The sequence below is a fragment of the Amphibalanus amphitrite genome, unplaced genomic scaffold (assembly GCF_019059575.1).
Source record: "Amphibalanus amphitrite isolate SeventyFive unplaced genomic scaffold, NRLGWU_Aamphi_draft 000085F_arrow, whole genome shotgun sequence".
NCBI classification, from domain to species: Eukaryota; Metazoa; Arthropoda; class Thecostraca; order Balanomorpha; family Balanidae; genus Amphibalanus; species Amphibalanus amphitrite.
In genome coordinates, this window is record NW_024881581.1 from 2,171 (window position 1) to 25,631 (window position 23,461).

Below are 23,461 nucleotides of genomic sequence, written 5' to 3' on the forward strand. Positions count from 1 at the left end.
TCGTCAATAGGTACACATTCTCCACACTACATGCAGTTGCAGAATGAACGTGCTCGAATGCACCAAAAAGTCGTGACGCATGTAGTAAGGCTTTTGATCTTCAAGCAAAAACTTTATCAGAAATGTAAAAGCATCCTCGAAACGCCACGAAATGGGTCACATTAATTGACCGGATCGACAAAAAGCTGACGGACGTCTCATTTTCCAGCTAGAGGTTGACAGCCTGCTCAGCTGTGTGGGCCGGTCGCGCGGCACGTGATCATTCCAGGTCCTATGTATAGGCCGCCCAACGGGAGCGGGTGTGTCCGCCGCCCGGCTAAAACTGTCCGCCGACGGAGGGAGGGGAGGGGAGGGGAAGGGGAAGGGGCAGCGCCAGGTCCAGTTATGGAAACTGCACCGGACAGAGAGCCGGCGGGGAGTGGCGAGCCAGACAAAGAAAGATGCATGCGATGACAATAAAAAACTGCACAGTTCACAATTCATACACATGTTTCCTATATGACAGCAATATTTCAAAATTGCTGTAATCTGTCTAAAGCAGAATACGCTTCCTTGCTAGGAAACATCCGTATTTTAATTGTAGACCTTATTAACGTGATGACTTTGATGCAAAATTTCTGAATGATTTCTTTACCTACATGTATGCCAGAAAGCACACACATCGAAAGGCTCATTGAGTACATTCTGAACATATTTACCTAATCAAGGAATTTCATGTAAACTGGACATTATAAAATTCCTACGTATTTTAATTCTAAATGATAGACCGCTGTGGTCTGTCTTTAAAACGAAGGTCGAAGGAACTCGAATCGAGTCGCTTGCTCCCATTTACATAGCTTAATTTTGCACAATCAGAAACTGTTTAGTCTTTCAGATAGAAATAATTGTCGTGGATCATTTCTTTATTACATCATGCATTTTTGAATATCAAGTTCCAACGATGTTACGAAACTGAGGTTAATGCGGCATGGTCCTTACGCCAATGACCATGGGCAACAACTACTTGTTTACTAAGTCTCACATTGCCCACAAGAATGTTCGTAAATATCGGTTGTTTTCATAGCGCTGAACATTGTTGTCCTTCAATGAAACGAGACACTTGAACTCTTCTTAGGGAACGGATGCATGGCACTATGGCAGTGTTTTAAGTGAAGCTGTTTTCATTTGCAGCTCGATAGCACAAACCACATATCCCTTGTAGCTTTCGATAATGAATGAGCTAGCGTAGATCGATTAGTGACAGCCGTTTAGTTTAAAGATGGTTTACTACGTGCTGCCCTAGTCATGCATGCAGCGAGTTGCATCGGATCCATGCGGCTCGCAGGTCCACCGAGCGACTTGCGCTGTTGTGCGGTGACCAGTCACTGATGCCCCCATCCCTACCAGTGACTGGAGATTCACTGATGCCCCACCCCGCCCAGTGACTGGTCAGAGCACGGTACTGCGCGGAGCACCATGGACCGGGACCGCTGGGGTCACGATCAGCCGGAGCCGGCCGGCGCCGGCAGCGACGACAGTGACAGCGAGTATGAGGAGATTACGACCACCACCCGCACCGTCAAGAAGACCACCTACAACCCCAAGCCGCTGGTGGAGGCGCTGCGCTCCAAGGTGACGCTCGCTCGGGTCTGCCGGCGAGCTGTGCCGGTCCATCGAACTGACCGCCCGCGGCCGGACGGCCCTCCGCGGCTGTCATCTGCTGTCATCTGCCAGCGGTCGTCCGCGACAGCTGCAGACTCTATCTATTCACATCTTTTTGCTACGGCCTTTTCAACTCTGCTAATGCTTCTCTCAGCAAACTTCAGGTGTACCCTCACTGCACTTTTGTCGGCATGCCCTTCCGCCTGCTTTTGATGGGTGTGTTTGCTGTGCTGTGAGATTCTAACCGCTCGAGTCACTCGAGTTGCTACCTGCTCTAACCAGCACCCTCTTCACGTCTCTGGGCTGCGTCAGACGGGCGAGCTCCGTTGTGTTTGTTTCAGGTGTCTATTTCTGGCCGGCCGGCAGGCCAATCCCACAGCATTCGGAAGACCGGCCGCCTTTTTCAGAGCGATGGATTCCACAGATTATGCTTGCGGGCGACTGTTGACATGATGCTGACCAGACTGCCCGGTGGCTCGGTATCCAGGTATGCCGGTGGTGGTTTCCTGCTCCCCTCTCTCTCTCCCTTTCCCTCTCTCCGTCAGCCCCTGGCACCCGGCACCGGCTCCACGCCCGTCGGGCCGCCCGTCTGGAACATTTCTGGAATCCGGCCGCGCTGACGGCGACTAGTGTGGCCCGAGCTGTGGCGGCGGCGGAGCCCTCCTCCTAACAGTGTCCTGAGCGGCTCCGAGCGCCGTAGTGACCTGACCTGACCTGACCTGATCTCACGGACCGGGGTGTGCTGTGATTGTTAACTCGCCACACTCGCGCCCGAGATGGGCAAGACGTCCAACATGTACAGTGCGCGAGTGTCCTCTCAGAGCCGGAGCTCCATCAGCTCGACGACAGTGCACCATGGCACGACGTCAGCGTTCCCGAGTGCTGAGCCCTCCGACCTGGAGAGCTTCTTCAGCTCCACGGTCAGACCCCTCACACTCCCCCTCCCCGGCGGCGGAAAGGTCACTGCTGTACTTCACTGATGCATGGACTGTGCTTTTGCGGTTATTGTTGTGTCACTGGAATGTCAATGATCAATGTCATCAATGTCAATGATTAATTTACTGCTGTAAAATGTTAACTGTTTTATGAGTCAGTACTGATATTCTGTTCCGAATTTATATAGTAGGACGCCTCTTTGCATTTTTGGTCAATGGCAAACGCTCACAGTTTATTTTGATCCGTGGCGAATAGTTGATTTCAATATCCACCGGAAATGTGTTTAGTATCTGACATATTTGTTGAGACCTGATCACCTGAGTCCCGTGATACGGCCCCTTCACATTAGATCAGCTTAGGTAAGATTTAGATCGCTACATAAGCCCAGTAGGTACGTAAAAGAAAAAGTTTTCCTAAACTCACTCCATTCTAAGTAATGTTTGTGCAGACAAAGCTGACCATTAACTAATGTATTCCGTATATTTTACCTTGCTTGGACCATATAAATGTGTTGGATTGGAACACAACTGTCCGCTTATCTTTCTGTTTGTCTGTCTGTGTGTCTGTCTCAGCACAGTTTTCCCCCGAATACGGCTCTCAGGCCTCAGTTGCTCTTTCGATATGATGCCGGTCAATAATAATGTAAGCTAGTGAATGTATCCCTGTCAAGTGTCTGACTCGACACTACCGTCCGTTCCGTGGCGATGCAGGAGATGGGGGCCAACAAGAAGCTGTTTGGCAAGGACCTCAGCGAGTATGACAACATGGACATGGACGACATGTTGGACCAGCTGACCGCAGAGGAGATAGAGCTGCTCACCAGGGACGTGGATCCCGACGTGAGTAGTTCCCGGTGTGGTCTGGAGAGGGGTGCTGGGTGTGAGCGGTTTGGTGGAGCGGGAGTCTGGTCGGGGGGGGGGGAGGGCTCTACTGAGCAGTGAGCAGTCCCAGAGCGAGGTGAGAACTGTCTTAGAATGCCATTTAGGGGTGAGCTCGGTTGAAATCTGGACTCTTATCGCAACTAAAATTTATCGGTGTCGGTCTCTGAAGTCTCGGAATTGGTCTCTTTCAATGACCCATTCCTCCTCTCTCTCTCTCTCTCTCTCTCTCTCTCTCTCTCTCTCTCTCTCTCTCTCTCTCTCTCTCTCTCTCTCTCTCTCTCTCCTCTCTCTCTCTCTCGCTCTCTCCTCTCTCTCTCTCTCTCTCTCTCTCTCTCTGAAACAGTCTGAGCATCTTTCGCGGGCAATACATTTAGTCGTAAATATCCCCGATTGCTTATATGCAAGAGATCGGAGAGCGTTTCTTCTGCCATGATTGTGCACACTGGTGTCAAATCAAGTCCCAAATAAGTCCTCCGGAGCCCGCACTAGCCGTACCGGAACGAGCGGTTATGGTGTGTACCAACTGTTTACCTCCTATCGATAGCGTAAAGTTTATGGAGGCGCTCACTAGCGTGACAAGTGCATCGACCACATCATCATGCTGTTGCACAAACTCGTAAGATTATCTAATAGCTGTGTATGCTGGGTTTAAGTAATCATAGCAAACGTCATCTGGAACATTTAACAACACGGTGTGCTGTGGGAAAGAGGAGAGAGAGAGAGAGAGAGAGAGAGAGAGAGAGAGAGAGAGAGAGAGAGAGAGAGAGAGAGAGAGAGAGAGAGAGAGAGAGAGAGAGAGAGAGAGAGAGAAGAGAGAGAGAGAGAGAGAAAGAGAGAGAGAGAGAGAGAGGGGAGAGAGAGAGGGAGACAGAGATCCCGAGTAAGAGGTAGAGGGCAACTGTTGCACACTTCCGATATTTTGATTGATCGATGACCTTGCAAATCGAAAAGAATATCCCAATGCTCCGTTCTCCAAAGATAAATGTCCATCACTGCGCCTTGGCCTGCGCGAGTCCATCTCGGTTTGTTCAATAGCTTATGGACTAGCGGATGACATCACAGGGCAATGGACTGGAAAGATCCATCTCCATAACATTGCTACGATTGATGAAATTAAAGGACACACCAGCCCGATGGTCGGGCCCGCAGCTGCACCAGCTATCCCACAGCTAGACCTGCAGTTAATGCGGGCTCGCCTTTATTGACAGACCTCCAGCGTTTCAAACATGATGCGTCACAACAGAGTTCTATCACCAGACAGAAAAGAGATCATGTATTTACATACGACCCAGATATGCTGCAAATCTGTCAAATAACTTCGTTTGAAAACGATAATGGATCGATCTAGAATGAACTTTTGATTAAATGATAAGGATTTCATAACTTATTTCATTCCTGGGAAGATGACTTCGCGTACTTTCTTAAAAGCTTGTTGTCAATGAGTCATGTAAAAAAGTCGTCGGCTTAACCCGCGCCGGCTTAACCCGGGGGGGGGGGGCATTTTGCCCCCCCTGGGGTTTTTCTTAAATAGCGAGAAAACGGCCGCCAAATTTTGGATACCTTCCCTGAAACATCAATTTGACACCTTCACACAAAATTTCAAGTCACAGGTCACCTTGGGTCAGGAGTTATTGAGGTCAAACTGAGGTCATGTTCGAGTAAAAATGGGCAAAAAACATGACATCTTGAAACGCTAACCAAATCTAAGTTAACAAGCAATTTTAACGTTCTTTACGTGGTTATGTAGAGAAAAGACGGCGCTACAAAACAGTTATCTCGGATTTTCAAAATTTTGGGATTTTGACCCCCAAAAATAAAAGAAAATTGATTTTTTTTGGAAAAACACAAAAAAATTCCGAAAATTTTTCGAATTTCGAAAAAACCGGAATATATGTGATAGTCCCTGCGCTCTTCCATATACATACCAAATTTTAGATCGATACCTCCTTTTTTGGCCAAGTTATAGCGAAAAAAACGGTTCAAAATTGATGACGTCAAATTTTTGAACTCAATTTTTTAGCGATTCTAGACCACGTAGCGCAAAACAAAGACCACCATTGAACTCCCCGTGATGAGCTGCATCGAATCGATACCCATTTTATTCAAAAATATCAACTTTGAAATTTGACCTAATTTGACCTGACCTTGACCTGACCTTGACCTGACCTTCACCAAAAACATAATCTCAACTGACCCCAAGGGCTGCCTGTCCCACATAATCGCATTTGGCATATGAAATGGACCATAAAACATGCATCACATGATATTTTTAATTTGTGACCCGCAGTGACCTGACCTCTGTGACCTGACCTGGTATCAGTGACCGTAAATAGCAAAATATGTGTTTGACGAACATTTCCTCATCGATGATTTTCAATGAAATGCATTTTACTCGATTTTACAACGCATTTCTTGAAATGCCTGTAAACGGTAAAAAATCGACCTTTGACCTGACCTGTGACGTCATCTGTTAGACCGAGGTCAATGAAAGTAGGTCACAAGGTAGTTCGCCGTTGGGGCTATCCAACGCCGTTTGCCGCTTGTCGCTATGTTGCGTGGTTCTCGAGATCTTAGGGGGGGGGGGCAAAATGCCCCCCCCCATCAGACCGCGTTGCTCGGCAGACCCCATCAGGGCGCGGGTTAACCCGCGAGTTGCTGGGGGGGGGGGGGCGTTAAACGCCCCCACTTTTTTCGCCGGGCCATAGCATAAAAACGGCGCGCCGCAGGCGCGCCAAATTTTGGGTACCTGTAGGACATTGATTGAAGTTTATTGTGACAAAGTTTCAAAAAAATCGGTCGGAAAATTTTTGAGATATCGAGGTTTTAGTGACGTCATGATTTCGGAGTTTTCGACCAAAAACGGCATATGTTCAAAAAATCATATAAAATCACAGAATAGACATACAGACATGCCGTAAACGCCATTAGACTGCCAATACCATGATCAATCAAATGGCTATCTTCGATTATTGATTATCGTTCCGCATTTTCCAAAATCTTGAACTGAATCTTGGCAATTTCTCGTGACTACTTCACGACCATGATACATGAATTTCTTAAATTGAAGTTTTTGAGCCAAACACGTACACATATGATAAAATGAATGTCACCATCGTGTTCTACGCCCCAAATTACCTATAAAACATGTGTCACAGGCTGCGAATATCAGTTTTGATTTTCGGGGATATGTGCCTGCCCGGTTGACCTGACCTTGACCCTGACCTATGCTTGACTGACCTTTATATGGAGCTGACACTCTTGTAGGCCTTATAGGGTGGATTGTGCACCGTTTTGACAGAGTTTATGGCGAGAGGCGCCCATTGTGAAGTCCTGAAGTCCATGCTACTGAAAGCCCGATTTCAGGTGTTTGACCTGACCTTGACCCGACCTGTGACCTCAAAATTCAACTTTAAAGTACTCATCTGAAGCGTCTCGTCGCGCTCTTTCGTTTGCTGCCTCGCGCGTTTCGCTGCGCCTATTGGTTCTCGAGTTATCGGCTGGGGGCGTTTAACGCCCCCCCCCCCCCAGCAAACGGTGGGTGGCGAAATACCCCAGCAACTGCCGGGTTAAAAGCCAAAAATGCTTTTATGTACATGACTTGGATTGGCCACTTTCAATCTTGGTAGTAAGAACATAGAAACGGAGGCGGAAAGTAGTTCATTGGCTTATACAATATACATACTTGGTTTGGTTTAATCATCGTATCGGTACCTAAGCAATGGAAAATTTATCAATACTCATAAAACCAGTAAAACGCCTTTTGGGCGAAGAACGAGCGAGCGAGATAGTGAGCCCTTGCACGTGCGGAAGGGCGAGAGGGTGCTTCCAACGGGCTTGCGCAAAGCACCCTTCTAACTGGTCGCTAGCGGTGTGCCAAATTTGAACGCAATCGGCCCAGCCGTTCCTGAGATCTGGAAGCGGCATTCTGCACGTGCGCACGTGCAAACGGGGTCCAAAATGACTTTTGCACGGCACCCTACTGACTGGTCCCCAACCGTGTACCAAATTTGAGCGCAATCGGCCCAGCCGTTCTCGAGATCTGGAAACGCCCCCTGCACGTGCGCACGTGCAGTAGCACCCTAACCGCAACACATGGGAATGCATTGCCTGGTGGGTGCCTGCCTGTATGCCAAGTTTCAGCGAAATCGCCCCATTAATTACCGAGTTACTGAAATGGGAACAAATTTGGCACCTCTTATTGTTGTATTTTGCACGTGCACTGGGGGTGACCCACATGCATCGAAAGTATCCTATTTTGGATAGAAGGCATGCTGCTACCCTACAAAAATTACCGCAAGTCAATCGCCCAAGCGGCTGCTGAGATATGAGCCTCTCAAAATCACTATTTTTGCAAAACAGCTTGAACACCCTTGACTTTTCACGTGGCACGTGCCACGACGGTCACTGAGATGTATCAAAAGTAGTCAATTACGGGGTAGAAGGGATGGGGCTACCCAACAAAAAAGACCGCAGACCAATCGGTCCAGCGGTTGCTGAGATATAAGCCTCTCAAAAGCGTTACAGGCCGGGCCGGGCCGGGCCGGGCCGGGCCGCTCATACTGAGATTTTCCCGTTATATTGAAAAGACTCACTTCGCTCGCTGCGCTCGCTCGCTCGTAATGAGCATAAATGTCAATCTAAGGCAATTCAGCTATCATTTAGTACCTAACTAAGAGCAAGCAACTTCCTGGATATGTCCAGGAAGTCCGATAGTCCGCAAGGAAGCTCATCCGTCAGAACACTCAGCTATTCCAAGAAAAACAACGTCATCGATTCTTATTTGTGGGCTAGTCAAATCCCATTACCATTAATATCCAATTCTAAAGCTGACTTCGCGATAAGTGGCTTGACTGCTAAATGGAAAATCTGCGCTCTTGTTGATGTTTAATGCCTCGGGAAATTAAATATCATTGAAGTTGATGATCTAGCCGAGCAATAAGTTCTATCAATGACAGTGGCGCAGCCAGGGGGGGGGGTCAGAGGGTCAGCTGACCCCCCCGAAATTTCTGTCAGGGGCCCGCTCGAGAGAGTGAGAGAGAGAGAGAGAGAGAGAGAGAGAGAGAGAGAGAGAGAGAGAGAGAGAGAGAGAGAGAGAGAGAGAGAGAGAGAGAGAGAGAGAGAGAGAGGAGAGAGAGAGGTCCTAATCTAATCGGACGAGCCCGCTTCGAGAAATGCCCACTGCGACACCTTGTTGTTGTTGTTCTTCCCTCCGCTTCTAATGAAGTGTAGCCTGTCGGCTCTGGGCGCCTCTGGCGGCCGCCGCCAGGGCCGCCACCACGGCGGTCTCCCGGACCTCCTCCGGTTCCGGGTGGATGGTGTAGCACGTCCTTGATCTCGTCCCCATCAGGGCGGGGCAGCGGAGGAGGACATGGTCCGGCCTGTCCGGCTCCTCCCGGCACAGGGGGCACCAGGACTCTCTGCAGTCATCTCTGTTGCACCCCTGGCATCCGCCTGGGATCGGAGACGGGGAGCGACCGATTCTGTGCAGGTAGGACCGGGCACCAGACCAGTGTCCGGCCCTCAGCTGGTGGACATCCACCGCGCTGGACCGCTCCAAGCCGGTAACTCGGGGCGGTAGGCGGTCGCCCATCACGGACCGGAACCACCCGGCTGGCCAGTTCTTGATAGTAGCCTCTCTGGCGGCTCTGGCTACTGCTCGGCAGATGGTCCTGGAGTCGACGGGGATGTCCTCCTGTGGTAGCTCCGCCGCTTCCTTTGCTATGGCGTCTGCCCGCTCGTTGCCTTCGATCCCGCAGTGGGAAGGCACCCACTGAGCGTGAATCGGGCGGTGACCCTCCCGGGACAGCCGCGAGAACGCCCGCCAGATCCTGACGCCTAGCGGTGACGTCTGCGCGGTAGGCCCCGCCCGGAGGGTAGCCAGGGAGGCCATACTGTCCGTGCAGATCACGATGGGGATGTCGCGGTCTCGTGGATTGTCGAGCAGGTGCTCAAGCCCGGACGCCAGGGCGAGCATCTCTGCTCGGTAGCTGGAGCAGTGTCGTCCGGCCGGTGTCTTCAGGTCTTCCTCCTCCCCGTCCGACCAGATGACCACAGCTCCAGAGCCTCCGTCCTTGACGCCACCCTCCACGGAGCCGTCTGTCCACAACCAGGTTGCTCTCTGTGGTAGAGCGGCAAGATGACGGGTGGCAGCCCGTATCTTCTCTCCTTCTGTCGCACCGGTTCGTAGTGGCCCCACGTCCAGGCAGAAGGTGACGTTTCCTCCGCGCTCCCACGGCGGGATGCGAGGAGGCAGCACCGGCTCGATCGGTGCGGTGACCTCCACCTCAGCCAGCATCTGGCGGCCCAGCGTTCGCCACCCCCGCACAGAAGACAGCCGCGAGGGCGCCGAGGCCTCAGCTGTCCTGCGCAGGGGGTCGGTCGGCGGTAACGCCAGGGCACGACCCAATAGCCGAGCGGCGAGGACTTTCTTCCGCTCCTCCATGGGGGCCAGCCTCGCCTCCGCCATCACCGCGTGTGTCGGCGTGGAGCGGGGGCATCCGGTGACGATCCGCGCGGCCGCCCTCATCTCGCGCTCAATGAGCTCGGCGTGAGATGGCGCGGTTGCGGGCAGCCATGCAGCGGCAGCGTGCTCCAGAGCCCCCCGAACATATCCGTTGGCGACTGTTCTTAGAGCCTGTTCGTCCAGCCCCCAGCTGCGGCCGGCTAGGCGTCTCAGGTGGGCGACGCGGGGGCGGACTCGTCTTCTCAGACGGCGGCAGTGTGCTCCGAACTGGAGTCGGCGGTCGAACTCGATGCCGAGGAGCACCAGTGAGTCGCCCGCCCGCACCGTCTTCCCTGACACCTTGATGGTGCACCCGACGGCGTCCTTGGCGTTCTGCGACAGTACTAGCAGCTGGGTTTTCTCTCCGGCCACCAACATCTTGTTTCGGTGTGCCCAGGCGGCTAGAGCATCAGCCGCTGTCTGGGCGCGTTGTATCGCCGTCTCCAGAGTGTTGCCGGAGCTGAGCACAGCAGTATCGTCAGCGTATATGTACGGTGAGATGCCAGGTGCGCGGAGGGCCTCGGCTAGTCCTGCCGCCCATAACAAAAACAACTGGGGGGACAGGACGCTTCCCTGAGGGAGGCCCGCGCGGAAGATCCGCTCCTTGGAGAGCGCACCCTGTACCTCAACCCGCACTCGACGGTCTCGTAGCCAGCTCCACACCCAGCGAACCAGGCACAGAGGGAGGCCCAGCTCGAGGAGGCGCAGCTTCAGAAGTTTGTGGTCTACCACGTCGTACGCTCGGCTGAAGTCGTACGCGGTGAGGAGGTACTTCTGGGCTGTGCTGCCGTCCGGTCGCTCAGCACGCCTGTCATACTTGGGCCGCTGCCATCCGTCTTGGACGTTCTGGACGAGCCGGCCAATGCTATCTTCTGCAGACCGCTTGGCTCTGAAGCCCACCTGTTCGTCAGGGACAAGGCCGCGACTCTCCGCCACGAACGCAAGCCGAGCTAGTATCAGTCGCTCGGCGAGCTTGGAGACGCTGCTTGTGAGCGCGATCGGGCGGTAACTCGTCAGCAGACGCTTGTCCTTGGAGGCCTTGGGGATCGGAATCACGGTGGCCGCGCGCCACTCCCGGGGGACCTCCCCGACTCTCCACGAGAGGTTAATCACGCGGAGGAGGGCTCTGCGCGCCACCGGACCGAGATGCTTGATCATCTCGTTGGTGATCCCGTCTGGTCCTGGTGACTTCTTCAGTTGGAGAAGTTGGATTTCTCTGGTCAGCTCCTCCTCGGAGAATGGCGAGCAGCACCCGGTGTGGTCGCCGTCACAGTCGGCGCAGCGACGCGGTCTGAGATCCGACAGTCGTCGTCGCGCAGCTCGGTCGATCTTCGGCGCCCTCACCTGGCGGGAGACATGGGCGTACTGGGCGGCGAACGCATTGGCCTTCTCCTCGGCTGTTACGAGTAACCGGTCTCCGATCCGCATCGCCTCGCCCTCTCGGTGGTCGTCGTCCACGGCACCCTCCCACTTCTTCAGGAGCCGGGAGACTCGGCTCACGCTGGTAGGTCGGTTCAGCTCGGTGGTAACGAAGTCCCGGAATTGCTCCCTGGTAACTCGCTTCTCCACCTGGTTGGCCCGGCGCTTAGCCTCAATCCAGCGGGTTCTCGATTGGGGGTCTCCCGACTTCACGTTGTCTCTGGCTGCCCGGCGTTCCTGAATCGCCAGCTGGAGATCCGGGTGGAGTGCCCACGGTTTGGCGTCTCTCCTAGCTCCCCGGGGGATGAATTCCTTCGCGGCGTCCTGGACTGCTGCGGTGAATCGGGTGGCCAGAAGTTGAACCGTGGCCTGTGGGGGGGCCGGAACGGAGAGGGCTGCCTCGCACGACTTCCCGAACTCGACCCAGTCGGCTTTGTGGTGGGCCCACCGCGTTTTCCTCTTCCTTCGCGGGGGATCCGCCCCACGGAGTTCGACCACCATAGGGAGGTGGTCACTCCCGAGGTCGGAGCCCCGCGTCCAGTGGGTCCTGGCAGCTAGTTCGAAACCGCAGGCGGCGAGGTCGGGGGCCGTCTGACTCCCGGTCCGGTAACTGATGAAGGTCGGGGCGCCGCTATTGAGGGGCCTCCACCCGATGTCCTCCATCCAGTCGGCCAGGCGTTCCCCAACGGAATCAGCCTCGTCGCAGCTGTCGTCCCAGGAAGGGTGGTGTCCGTTTACATCGCCGACCAGGAGCACTCGGGGGCCATCAGGGAGGCAGTGCGGGTCGAAGTGGTCCTGTCGATCGTCTCCCGTCGCCCGGATGGGCGGTCTGTATATGTTGATGACGTCGAGGGGGGTTTGGCCGAGGACCCGAACGCCACATATCTCGGTCGTGTCGTCCGTGTTCGCCAGGAACGGGCCCTCCAGGACGGTGAAGTGTAGGCCTGCCCGCACGTACATGCATACGTCTCCGCCCTTCACCGCCGCGCCTGCTGTACGGCCTCGCGCACGGCGCACTACTACCGGGGGTTGATAGCCGGCCAGCCTCGGAGCCACCTCGGGAAGCTGCGCCTCTTGTATCGCCACAATGTCCGCTCTGACAGTCGTGAGCCAGCGCTGGAGCTCCGCTTGCTTGGTGCGGAGCCCCTCCGCATTCCATGAGACGATTCTCACGTGGCTTCTCCGGTTCCTGTTGCGGTGGTAGCGACGGTTCTTGAGGCGACGGTTGTGGTGGTCCGGGCGCCGGGCCGATCCCCCCGGAGCGGCGCCCCTCCTCCCGCCGGCGCTAGCGGGAGGGGGCGCGGCCTGGGGTCTAATCATTTAGCGGGCCGGGGCCGCGGCGTGCGACGCCGCGGCTCCCAGGCCCGCTGCGGTAGCTGGAGAGTAGCTTCCGGTAGGAGGAGATCCGGGAGAGCAGCCGGCGACGGCGGGCAGCCACCCCCAGCTGCGCCCCGGAGAGGGCACGTGACTTCGTTTGGCTCCCCGGAACCGGAGTCGGCCGGCGCCGGGGCAGACCCGAGGCGAGCCCCAGGTCCACACCCCCCACCACTTGAAGGCGAAGTCTCCAGGGGGCCACTGCGACACCTCGGGTGAGGGGTCGGCCTGGGGCCCCAGGTGGACAGGGCCCGGGCCCCCAGGAGAACGGGCCCGGCCCCCTGGGTGGATGGGACCCGGGCCCCCTGTAGATGGGTCCGGGCCCCCGGGTGGATAGGGCCCGGGCCCCCCGGCGGATGGGGCCCCGGTGGATGGATCCGAGCCACCGGGAGAACGGGCCCCGGGTGGACGGGGCCCGGACCCCCCGGGTCCCGCGAGAACGGGTCCAGGCCCCTCGGGTGGATGGGGCCCGAGGCTCCGGGAGAGCGGGCCCGGGCCCCCTGGGTGGAGGGGGCCCGGGCCCCCGGCTGGATGGGGCCCGGGCCCCCGGGAGAACAGCCCTGAGCCCCGGGTGGACGGGGCCGTACCCCCGGTTGGATGGGGCCCGGGCCCCGGGAGAACGGGCCCGGGCCCCCTGGGTGGATAGGGCACGGGCCCCTGGGTGGATAGGGCACAGGCCCCCGGGTGGATGGGGCCCGGGCCCCGGGAGAACGGGCCCGGGCCCCTTAGGTGGATGGGGCACGGCCCCCCGGGTAGATGGGGCCAGGGCCCCCCGATGGATGGGTCCGGGCCCCCGGGAGTACGGACCCCAGGCCCCGGGTGGACGGGGCCCGGGCCCCCGGCTGGATGGGGCCCGGGCCCCCTGGTGGGCGGGCCCCGGAGCCCCGGGTGGACGAGGCCCGGAGCCCAGTGAACGTGGCCCGGGCCCCCGTATGGATAGGGCTTGGTCCCCCATGTGGATAGGGCCCGAGCCCCCGGGTGAATGGGGCCCGCTAGGGTGACCCGCTTGCTTCGCAACGCGAATAAGGGGCATTTTCGATCGGTGGGCGTTTGGTTGGTCTTGTGTCTGTGGGTTATGTATCCATTACGGTCGATTGCCTTTTGACGGCTAAGCATTTTGGTTTTGGGAAAAAATATCCATCGCATCGAGGTGCTCGTGTCTGATAATAACCATGCGTTCTACTATAGAACATGCCAAGTGTATTTCATGACATAGGTTGGCGTAGGTTATTGAAGAGTGAAAGCCATCGATGAATTACTATGTAGAGGTTTGAAACATTTATATTCTTAAGAATATTGTTGCTCGTCATGCAAAAGCGATGATTGGACCTTGGTCACAATTGAATGCTCTTCCAATCTATGCCCATTTCAATTGTCAAACATACCAGGTTATGTAGCAAAACCCCTGTAATGAAGTAAGTCATAAGCAAATGCTATTTTCTCCAGCAATTTGTTCCACCTTGTTTTTGATCAATTAGCTTTTCACAATTTTCCCATGAGAGGCGGTAGGTACATTTCTCTTGCCAACAAGCGTTGTTTGAACCCGCTCCGTCTGACAGTCACCCAAAAATAGCATTAAGTCCAAAATCCGTCCAAAACGTCAATTTTTCAAGCATAAGTGCCCTCACGGGTGCACGTGGCGCGTGCCATCCCTGCACCGCACACCATTCGATAGCCCGTTCGATTCTCATGCACGATACTGTGTTCCTCGTGCCGATCGGACCCACGGTTACCGAGATACTGCACGGGGACCGGACCCGTGTCGGGCAAGTTGAGCCATTGTCGCCAATTTTTGCAAGCCGATTTATGCATGTAAAGTCTATGACGCGAATTTGCACTTTTTGAGCACGCGCCATGTGCTCACCACCGGCCCGATCGAGCTGTGACTCTTCACAGGCACGTTACCCAATCCATCCTTGTTCTATAAGTTGCGCGAATTTCAGCGCACTATGGAAGTTACGTCGCGATCAGCCGCTTTTTTACGCGAGTTCTTCGCGAAAAAAAAAACCTTAGGGGGTTGCATCAACCCCTCCCCCCTGTGCCGGCGAGGGTTAAAACTTCTTACGAGCGAATTCACGTAATGAAGAAGAATAAAAGCACAATCTACTACAGCAGCCAATAGATGACTTAGGACAGGCACATGGGACTACTTTTAAATCTTGTGCGACAGAAGCAGGCAACAGTTCCGATTGCATATAATATGCTATGCATATTGCGGAATTGGGGCTCATATCGGACTCGAAAGATACGAAGTCATACGTCATAGTAACATATTTCTGTCGTGGTCAATTTGCGTAAAAAGTGAAGACCGGGTGATTACCGAGCTACTGTTCTATGCAAATTTTCTGATTCAAACTCGCTCAGGGTTATCGTGCAGGTAAAGCCCAGCAGAATGCGTATGAAATATGGAGAGATTCTGAAAAATGGGTGGGGGCCCGCACACTAGGGGGCCCGCTTTGGAAGCGATGACCCCCCCGAAACGAAATCCTGGCTGCGCCACTGATCAATGATCTTCTCAATCAATATCAATAATCTAATAGTGCATGCCAATCTAGAGGATTTTCAGCTGTGGCATTGTTGTGCTGAGAAGTGGTGAGCCATAAAAAAGAGTCTGCCCCTATATATCGAGGATCGTGGCTCTGTGCCTCGGAAATCAGGTCGGCTGAGCGGTAAAGATGGGACGGGGAGCCGATTGTTGCGCGTCTGATGCTGGCGGGCGCGGCTCCGTCTGATGAGACAGCGCTCTGTTGACCGTCGCCGGCGGCAGCCGAGGCCAGTTTTACCCGGGGATGTTATTGCTGGCAAGGGAACAGCATCAAATATATACCCACCTCGACCCGACCGGCCATAGGAGCACGACACTGCGGTCAGATACACATAGGTACGGCAGCGTGCGAGGGCACTGAACTCAGATTTACCTCAAGAGCAGAGCAGTGTTCTGAACTCAGATACACCCCTGGTAACCGCTATAAGCCGACAAAGCCACGCCTCCGTCAGAAAGCCCGTCAGAAAGCCAAACTGCCACCGGCAATAGACTGACAGTTCTAGTCGGAACACCTCTGTACTCACATGACACGCGGAGATGACAACACAGAAGAGCGTCTAGATTCGGCCCATTTAGTGTCAAAATGGCAGTTGATTGAAAAGTAGCCCATTACAAATTGAGCAGCAAGCCGACCGTTTGATGGACAAATGTTGAAGATCGTGACACCTGTCCATGGTGATAGACAAGCAATAGATTTGGCCCCCATAGTTGATACAGCAGTTTGCTCTGATGTTTTAAATTTGTTTTATTAGTACCTAATTATGTTTTGACGTGATTGGCTGATCAGTATGGATACTGAAGTAACGTTTGTTGATTCTATGCTGCGTGATTTGGTTGTTGTTGCTATAACATTGTAAATAAAGAGTTTAAAGTGTAAATGTTTGGCAGTGGTTTATTTGACACACTGGTAGGTAAAAGGTGCGGCAGCGCGCAGAATACAGCTAAAACGTTTAAGCGGACAGAGATCAAACAGCGCCATAGAGATGCCTGGACGCCTTTACTGGTGTTAGGTTAGCGCACGTGGCCGATCAAACGGCTTCACAGTCTATACTAAAAATAAGCCAGCAACGGTGTTCCGTAGTTTTCTCAGGTGATTCTATCAGCTATCAGTGTTATCAGTCTCCTTAATCAGCCGTATGTACGGCAGCTTAATATCTAACGTCCACGTGCTCTTCTATGAGTATATCGCTTCACTGAGAGGCCGATGGACAAGAACATAGGCGTTATGTTCTGAGAGGCACTGAAATTCATATATTTTTGCTAATTTATTATTTTTCAAAGCGTACGCTCCTTGTTGGGTAGCCGACCACACGAGTCACATTAAGGACTGATTAAGTCATCATACGAGTTAATAATGCTAAATTCCATAAATCCAAGAAAAGGTAAAATGACAAAAATAATAACAATAAGATCGTCCAAGAGAGGGTGAAAAGACCAAGATCCTTGCATCAATAAAGGCATGGTGCAATTTGTTGGTTGCAATAGCCTATTTAATTCTTAGCCCATTTGTGACTTGCTAGCTTCATACAATATATGGTACTGGTTATTGATCCCGTTACGCTCCGGATATATTACGCTATACGTTATAAGGCAATTGACGGATGATGGGCGAGATTATTATACGGCTAAGCTTACACTCTTCTAAAAAATCAGAAGTGCCCAATCCAACATAGGTGTGTCGTACTGTACAAAGAAAATGTCATGAATTTACCAGTACAGCAGAATAGCATTCGAGTATAGCATTTTTAACATCTACGAAGGTCATTTTTTATTTTGCAGATTGCATTAACCTTTTCAACCTATCCCATTCTAGATTTGTGTGATAAACGAGAGGCACAACTTTCTTGCTGAAAATATACACCTACCTACCGAATAATTACCACCTGTTTAAAAGATTATGTGGCGAAGTTTTCAGTCGGCCGTTTTTCAGTCTTCTTAGCGCATCAGAGCCAGAACGAGGAAGGATCCAAAGTGATGATGAGTGTGACATTACCAAATTTTATCCAGTCATTGCTCTTGAGTGCAATGCACAAGCACATATGCAAAACGTGCATTTTGCTCAAGCATCTCGTTATTCGATTTGTATCGTGCTCCTTAGTTGTTTAGGTAAAATGATTGTAATTTAAAACGTTGTTTTAGGGCATTAATCACAGCGCACAATTCGATTCTCTTGCAACAGGCATTTTAGGCCAAATTGCATCGAATTGAGACGTGCTCTGTCTAAGGATCTCAAGAAGTTCTCTGAACATTTTCAAAATGCGTTGAAGTTAAGTTGTTTCTCCTCATAACTTTGCATTTCAGGCGCACAAACTTTGTGCCCAAAATCATTATGCATGAGCCAATTGGATTAGATCTAGCCAGCTGAGAAGATTTATGGAAATATCGACAAGCCAGCAAACTCATCAGATTAAGTGCGCCGACCGATATGTTGGCCTCACGCACCATACCTTCTAAAGTAACTTATCCAGTTGGCCTTCCAAAATTATTATGATTATTTGTCTGCACACCAACAGGACTATTCTGATTCGCAACGTTTTCATTTCACAGAGTGGTTCGAATAACGGCTTGGGTTTGTCGAGGTTTCCCCGATTACCACGTTATGTCTCATCGTAAGATTGCCGAATTTTCCCACCACTCCGACCCCCGTGACCATTTTGCTTATTTGCTACGATATCCAGCCCCGGTCACCGATTGCAACCATTACTCATCACGACTTTCCTTTTCATTTATAAAGCCGTTTTTCAAAGCGAGATAACTATCTGCCAGCGCATTCTTATACCTAGTTATCGCCACTAACTAACCAATCTGTGTCCCTTTGAACTGTCCACAGGACTCCCTGATGCCGCCCGATCAACGGACATCCTATCGGTGCGACAAGTCGGCCACGGGGCCTCTGAACAGAAAACAGCTCATCGATCACATCAACGAACAGGCGATGACGGAGCCCGACCGACCCGAGCTGGTCCCCTACGAGCCCGGCACCATCCGCGGTAAAAAGGTCAGTCACGGAGCGGGAGGAAGAGAGAGAGAGAGAGAGAGAGAGAGAGAGAGAGAGAGAGAGAGAGAGAGAGAGAGAGAGAGAGAGAGAGAGAGAGAGAGAGAGACAGAGAGGGAGAGGGAGAGGGAGAGGGAGAGGGAGAGGGAGAGGGAGAGAGAGAGAGAGAGAGAGAGAGAGAGAGAGAGAGAGAGAGAGAGAGAGAGAGAGAGAGAGAGAGAGAGAGAGAGAGAGAGAGAGAGAGAGAGAGAGAGAGAGAGAGAGAGAGAGAGAGAGAGAGAGAGAGAGAGAGAGAGAGAGAGAGAGAGAGAGAGAGAGAGAGAGAGAGAGAGAGAGAGAGAGAGAGAGAGAGACCAATAACCGTCGGCGTAATAACCGTCGGCAATAAGCTCCGGCTGTCTCGGGGTACATGTAGGGACATAGTTAACGGCTGAGTTAGGTTCGGGTGAGCCGTTGTTAGCCTACTCTACGCGCTGTACCACACCAGGATCAACTAGCAACATGTTCAATATCCGGATGTAGCATGTTTGCTCGAGATCAATGCTAACAGTAAATGTAAGCCTAGCTACCATGGACGTTTAGATTCCATGAATGCATCAGCATCAGTAAACGTATTTGGTAGCCACGTGGGAAAATTCACCTTCTTGCGCTTGCACTGGATAAATGAATATGTTATGTTATCTCGATCGCAAATTAAATTAGACAAGGACACTTGAGTTATGCAACGTGCATGGAGATAAACGGCTCAGCCAGTGACTCGCGTGCAAGCTTACAAGAAAATGCATGCAGCACCTATACAGAAGCACGCAAACACGCCCAATACACATAATGTGGCTCGGAAATTACCCTCATCTATGGACGTTTTTACGGAACTTCCATGTTTGGTCAGAAAATACCATCAGTTGGTGGGGATACATTTTCTGTTATCACTGGACTAAGGGCAGAGAGCTATTGGCAATCCTAGAACCATTGCGTGCGATGTTTGCACTCGGCACGGATTCTCTCTCTCTCTCTCTCTCTCTCTCTCTCTCTCTCTCTCTCTCTCTCTCTCTCTCTCTCTCTCTCTCTCTCTCTCTCTCTCTCTCTCTCTCTCATCTCAGCGTAACCTAATTTGGTATCCGACCAATGTCATAACTAACATTGGTAGTTAATTATAACCAATATCTGCCTGAGAGTCAGTTCCCTTCACGTGTTCCTAGATTATGGTTATAACAGTCTCTTGACACCGTTTAGATTGCGATAAACGATACACTTTTGGTGGCCAGCCGCCCACGCTGCTCCCTGCAGACCTTTATGTACTACGCATTGCATTCATCATGTGGTAGTTTTCTTTTTTTGCATCTCTCCTTTTCCCGAAGATATTATCGCTCCAACTAGACTGTTGACCCACTCCCCTCTCCTCCCGGCGGAAGCCCGCACCACTGGCACCTCAGGCGCCCGCACGGCGCGCCGGTCGGCCAACTCCGTCTGCAGATCGCTCCAAACGCTGCGTAGTAGATTCAAATTGACAGTCGCTGCCTCCTGCGGACTGACACATTCTCTCAAAGCGCGGTGTACCGATGGGCGTGGGTTGCTGAGGCGGCCGGGTCGGTCCGTATCTGACGGCTGCACTCACCATGGCCAGTCCAAACACGTCCGCTGTGGATGGCTGGACCGCCCTCGACGGCAGTGGAGCGTAGAGAGCGCGCCTGACCGCCGCGGTCGGATCGTTTACCGGCGCCTAAACGGTGCCCGGGGACGGATGGAACCACAATCTAGGGACGCACACGGGCCACAGCAGCTCCCTGGCATGCAGTGGGCATCTCACGGACAGCCATAACAGGATTGGAGCGTCGGGGCCAGGCCACTCGATACTTAGCCATTTCATGGTAACGAAAATGCATTATTAAGCGTTCACATCATCAGGTGCCTTCGTACTGACTCCGAATACGCGAGCAAATAAATACGCATCACGAACGGATTTTCCTATTCGCTAAGCATCGTAATCCGTTTTTGAGCGCATTTATTCTGCTCATGTATTCGGGCCATTGTCTGATTGCTCCGTATCCGGCAATCTGGATAGTTTTAACGGGAAGTGATCATTGAATACCACTCATATTATCTCAATCTCCGCTATTTTCAAATCTCTACTGACTCGTGTCCTGTCTGTCCGATACAGTGGGTGCCACCACCGCCACCGGCCGAGGAGCAGCGAGCCGATGAACAGGTGGCCCTGGACATGGGGGACGAGTACGAGTCGGCACTGGCCGACGCCACCGAGAGCGAGATGGTCGACCTGGCAGGTGAGACTCACAGTCACAGGGAAGTAATTATGAAAGTGTTTCCCTTATGCGATGCTTTTCAACCCGTCAAAAACGTATTCTTCTGACTGGACAAGGGGATCGAACCACTAGCTCGCGAAAAAAAGTAAAAAGAAAGTCTAATGTGAGTTGAGCCGATGACGAGAAATGGCGGGGTAGGAGAAGACAGCCCTTTGTGGAAGCTGTCAGCTGGAGAGTATAGTCGACTACATAATTATGCTCCATTTTTCACATTATTTGCCTGAAGTGGTAGGCCGTGCCGCATCACACGGGCTGAGTTCACAAATTATAGCTTTGTCCCAATGCTCACAATCGACACGCTTAATTGCGTGATAAACGGCACAACTTAGCGCTCCGGTCAACTGATAGCTTCTGAAGAGTGGAACATATTCTGTAGTCCACTATACATAGAGGTGTTTCTTAGTAACGCGGTTTAACAGCTTTCCTGCTTGAGCTGAACTAAACACCGCATCATAACTCATTCAGAGGAGCTAATAATGGGGCACTGGACAGCCATCTAAAGCATTGGTCCGTTCTCTCGTTGACGAAAACCTTTTGAGTTGTAACTTGGTCGAACAATTTATTAAAATAATGAGGAGATGAACCGATGTGTTCCATTCATGAAAGTTCGTCTTTTCAGTTTTTTTTCCCCAATTAAATTTTTACGTCGACCACAGCTTCTTGTGAAGCTGACCTAGCCTTTTAGAAAAAATGGCAAATTGGGAATGACCGCTTAGTGCGTAGTGCTTATTTTCCCTTGCTTGACAAAATGACAATGCATTATGACAAGCGCAAAATAATATATTGGAAAATAACAGCATAAGATAAAAGCAAATACACAGGCGCTTGCTGTGTTTTGCGACGGCTGTGCATTACAGTTTACGAGATACCGGATGACATCTGGCAAATGACTATACGCGAACAATACCATTTGACACATTGTATTGTTTCATAATGACCAGTTCCGTGGTGGATGGAAATTGAAACGGTTTTTCATCTAGGTTTACGACAGAGTCCGCCATTCAAGCAACAAAGACAGGACTGGCTGGAATGATGACTTAGGTGTTGTCACATCCCATTCAGGACTCTCCTCAGAGCCCTGCAGCTTAGGCCGTGAAATGCACCACATAGGTTTTTAGTTTTATATTTTCCAGTGTCAGCTATACCGGAAACATTCGGCTCGGTCGGCGTGCGACTTTTACTGTCGTCTGTAGCCGTCAGCGACGACCCTGGGCTTCTACTAGATATCTAACTCCCCTCCCGTTTGCAGCTATCCTGGGCTTCCACTCGATGATGAACCAGGACCAGTACCACGCCTCGTTGCTCGGCAAGAAGCTGGACACGGAGGAGGTTGGCTGGAGTGGCATCACGCGCGCCTCGCGGCCCAAAGCGATGGCGCCCGAGCCGCCCAACACCACCGACCCGGAGCAGTCGATCGAGCGCATCAAACGCGACGACCCGGAACTGCGCCGGCTCAACCTCAACAATGTCAAGGTGGGTTGGCATGTTGTAGCGCTGCGAGTCTGAGAGCGGCTGGTCTTGGTAGGTCAAACTAGGTCAGATGAGCTGGACATGATCGGTGCCTTCTGGTCTTTGCCAAACTCTCATTTTGTAAGACGGGTAAGGATGCTAAGCTACTTACTAATTATTTCGACTGTTTTACAATATCCTTGCAAACACTACTGTTTCTGACATGCCTAATGTTGTACGCAATCACTGCCTATCGCTGGAAACCTTGTCTCTGGGCTCATGTCTCTGAAGCCACCATTTCCACTCCCTACTACAACCCATGCACAAGAGCTAATTTACCAAAACAGGCTATTGCAGCAGGATGGACTTATCAGACGCCAAGGCTGAAGGCTTAATGTCATATTTGGGCGGGCCCATTTGTGAGACAGAGTTTTATTTCATTGGTGAGCCTATTATTCCAGCGTCCATTTGCTTGAATGCGGAGCTCGTAAATGCGATCATATGACCAGTAATCGGCTAAACATATTTTAGGCTGCACACTGTGAGGCGATAGGAATACCCGTTGCGCACCCGTATGGCTCGTATGCATTGTTGAATTACTCGCATGGACGTATCAGCTCAGACAGGCTTAGCAACGCCCCAGGCGGCTACTTTAGAGTGTTAGATAGGACTCTGCTGATGTTTAATTACTATTATAGTATCGTCATAAACTGTGGTTGAATGCCAAACCTCTAAAAATCACCTAGGGAATTAACCCTCGCCCGTAAGGGACCCCCCTCGGTTTTTCGCGAATAACTCGCGTAAAAAGCGGCCGATCGCGACGAAACTTTCCTAGGACCCAGGATCTTAAAATTGGGTATCATCGGCTTCCTCTCATCACGGGCAACACGCTCGTTTTTCTGCGAAGCTCTTACCTATTTACGTTCGCGCCTGGAAAAACACCAATACGGGCGAGGGTTAACTAACCAAAAGTTTATTGAGCGAAACTAATCGTTCACAATTAGGTACAATTAGCAAATGAATCCATAATTCACGCCTAAACTTACCTATACCAACATGCCGTTATCATCATTTTGTTTCTCTGTGTAAGTCTACGCCCAAAAATTGACACCATAGCACATTACTGAAAATCTAACACTTCATCACCCATGTAACCCATTCTCCTGCACAATCGTCTCCTTGCAGAAGAGGATAGCGCCCCAAAGCTGAATGAACGAGGCGCTTAGCCAGCCTCGTTCGTTCTCACACGATTCCTTGTAACTGTATGGAGCAGATCGAGTTGAGAGTAGCATCTACTTTCCGCGTCGGTCTGTCAGACTAAGTCAAACATATGGAAGGGAGCGTAGCCCTTATTGTATCGTTTAATTTTGTTTTGTTGTCGCTGTAGCCGATAATTTT

At 52.0% G+C, this 23,461-nt stretch overlaps 1 protein-coding gene across 10 annotated transcripts in view; it reads left to right on the plus strand.

Annotated features, from left to right (window-relative positions):
* Positions 1 to 1,413: 1,413 nt before the first annotated feature.
* Positions 1,414 to 23,461, plus strand: part of LOC122379835 (tropomodulin-like) — a 31,184-nt gene continuing 9,136 nt past the window's right edge. For 3 of the 10 annotated variants that reach the window (XR_006256236.1, XM_043362371.1, XM_043362375.1), the window contains exons 1-5: positions 1,417 to 1,611; positions 3,288 to 3,416; positions 18,129 to 18,296; positions 20,452 to 20,575; positions 21,864 to 22,087. Coding sequence is in view for 8 of the 10 variants with exons in the window: in XM_043362371.1 (XP_043218306.1) it covers positions 1,456 to 1,611; positions 3,288 to 3,416; positions 18,129 to 18,296; positions 20,452 to 20,575; positions 21,864 to 22,087 (801 nt within the window). In the remaining 2 variants the exon portion in view is untranslated. Of the gene's footprint in view, positions 1,612 to 2,229; positions 2,562 to 3,287; positions 3,417 to 17,459; positions 17,566 to 18,128; positions 18,297 to 20,451; positions 20,576 to 21,863; positions 22,088 to 23,461 lie in introns of those variants that run through there. The other 7 variants (XR_006256237.1, XM_043362374.1, XM_043362372.1 and 4 more) reach the window with 4 other exon arrangements.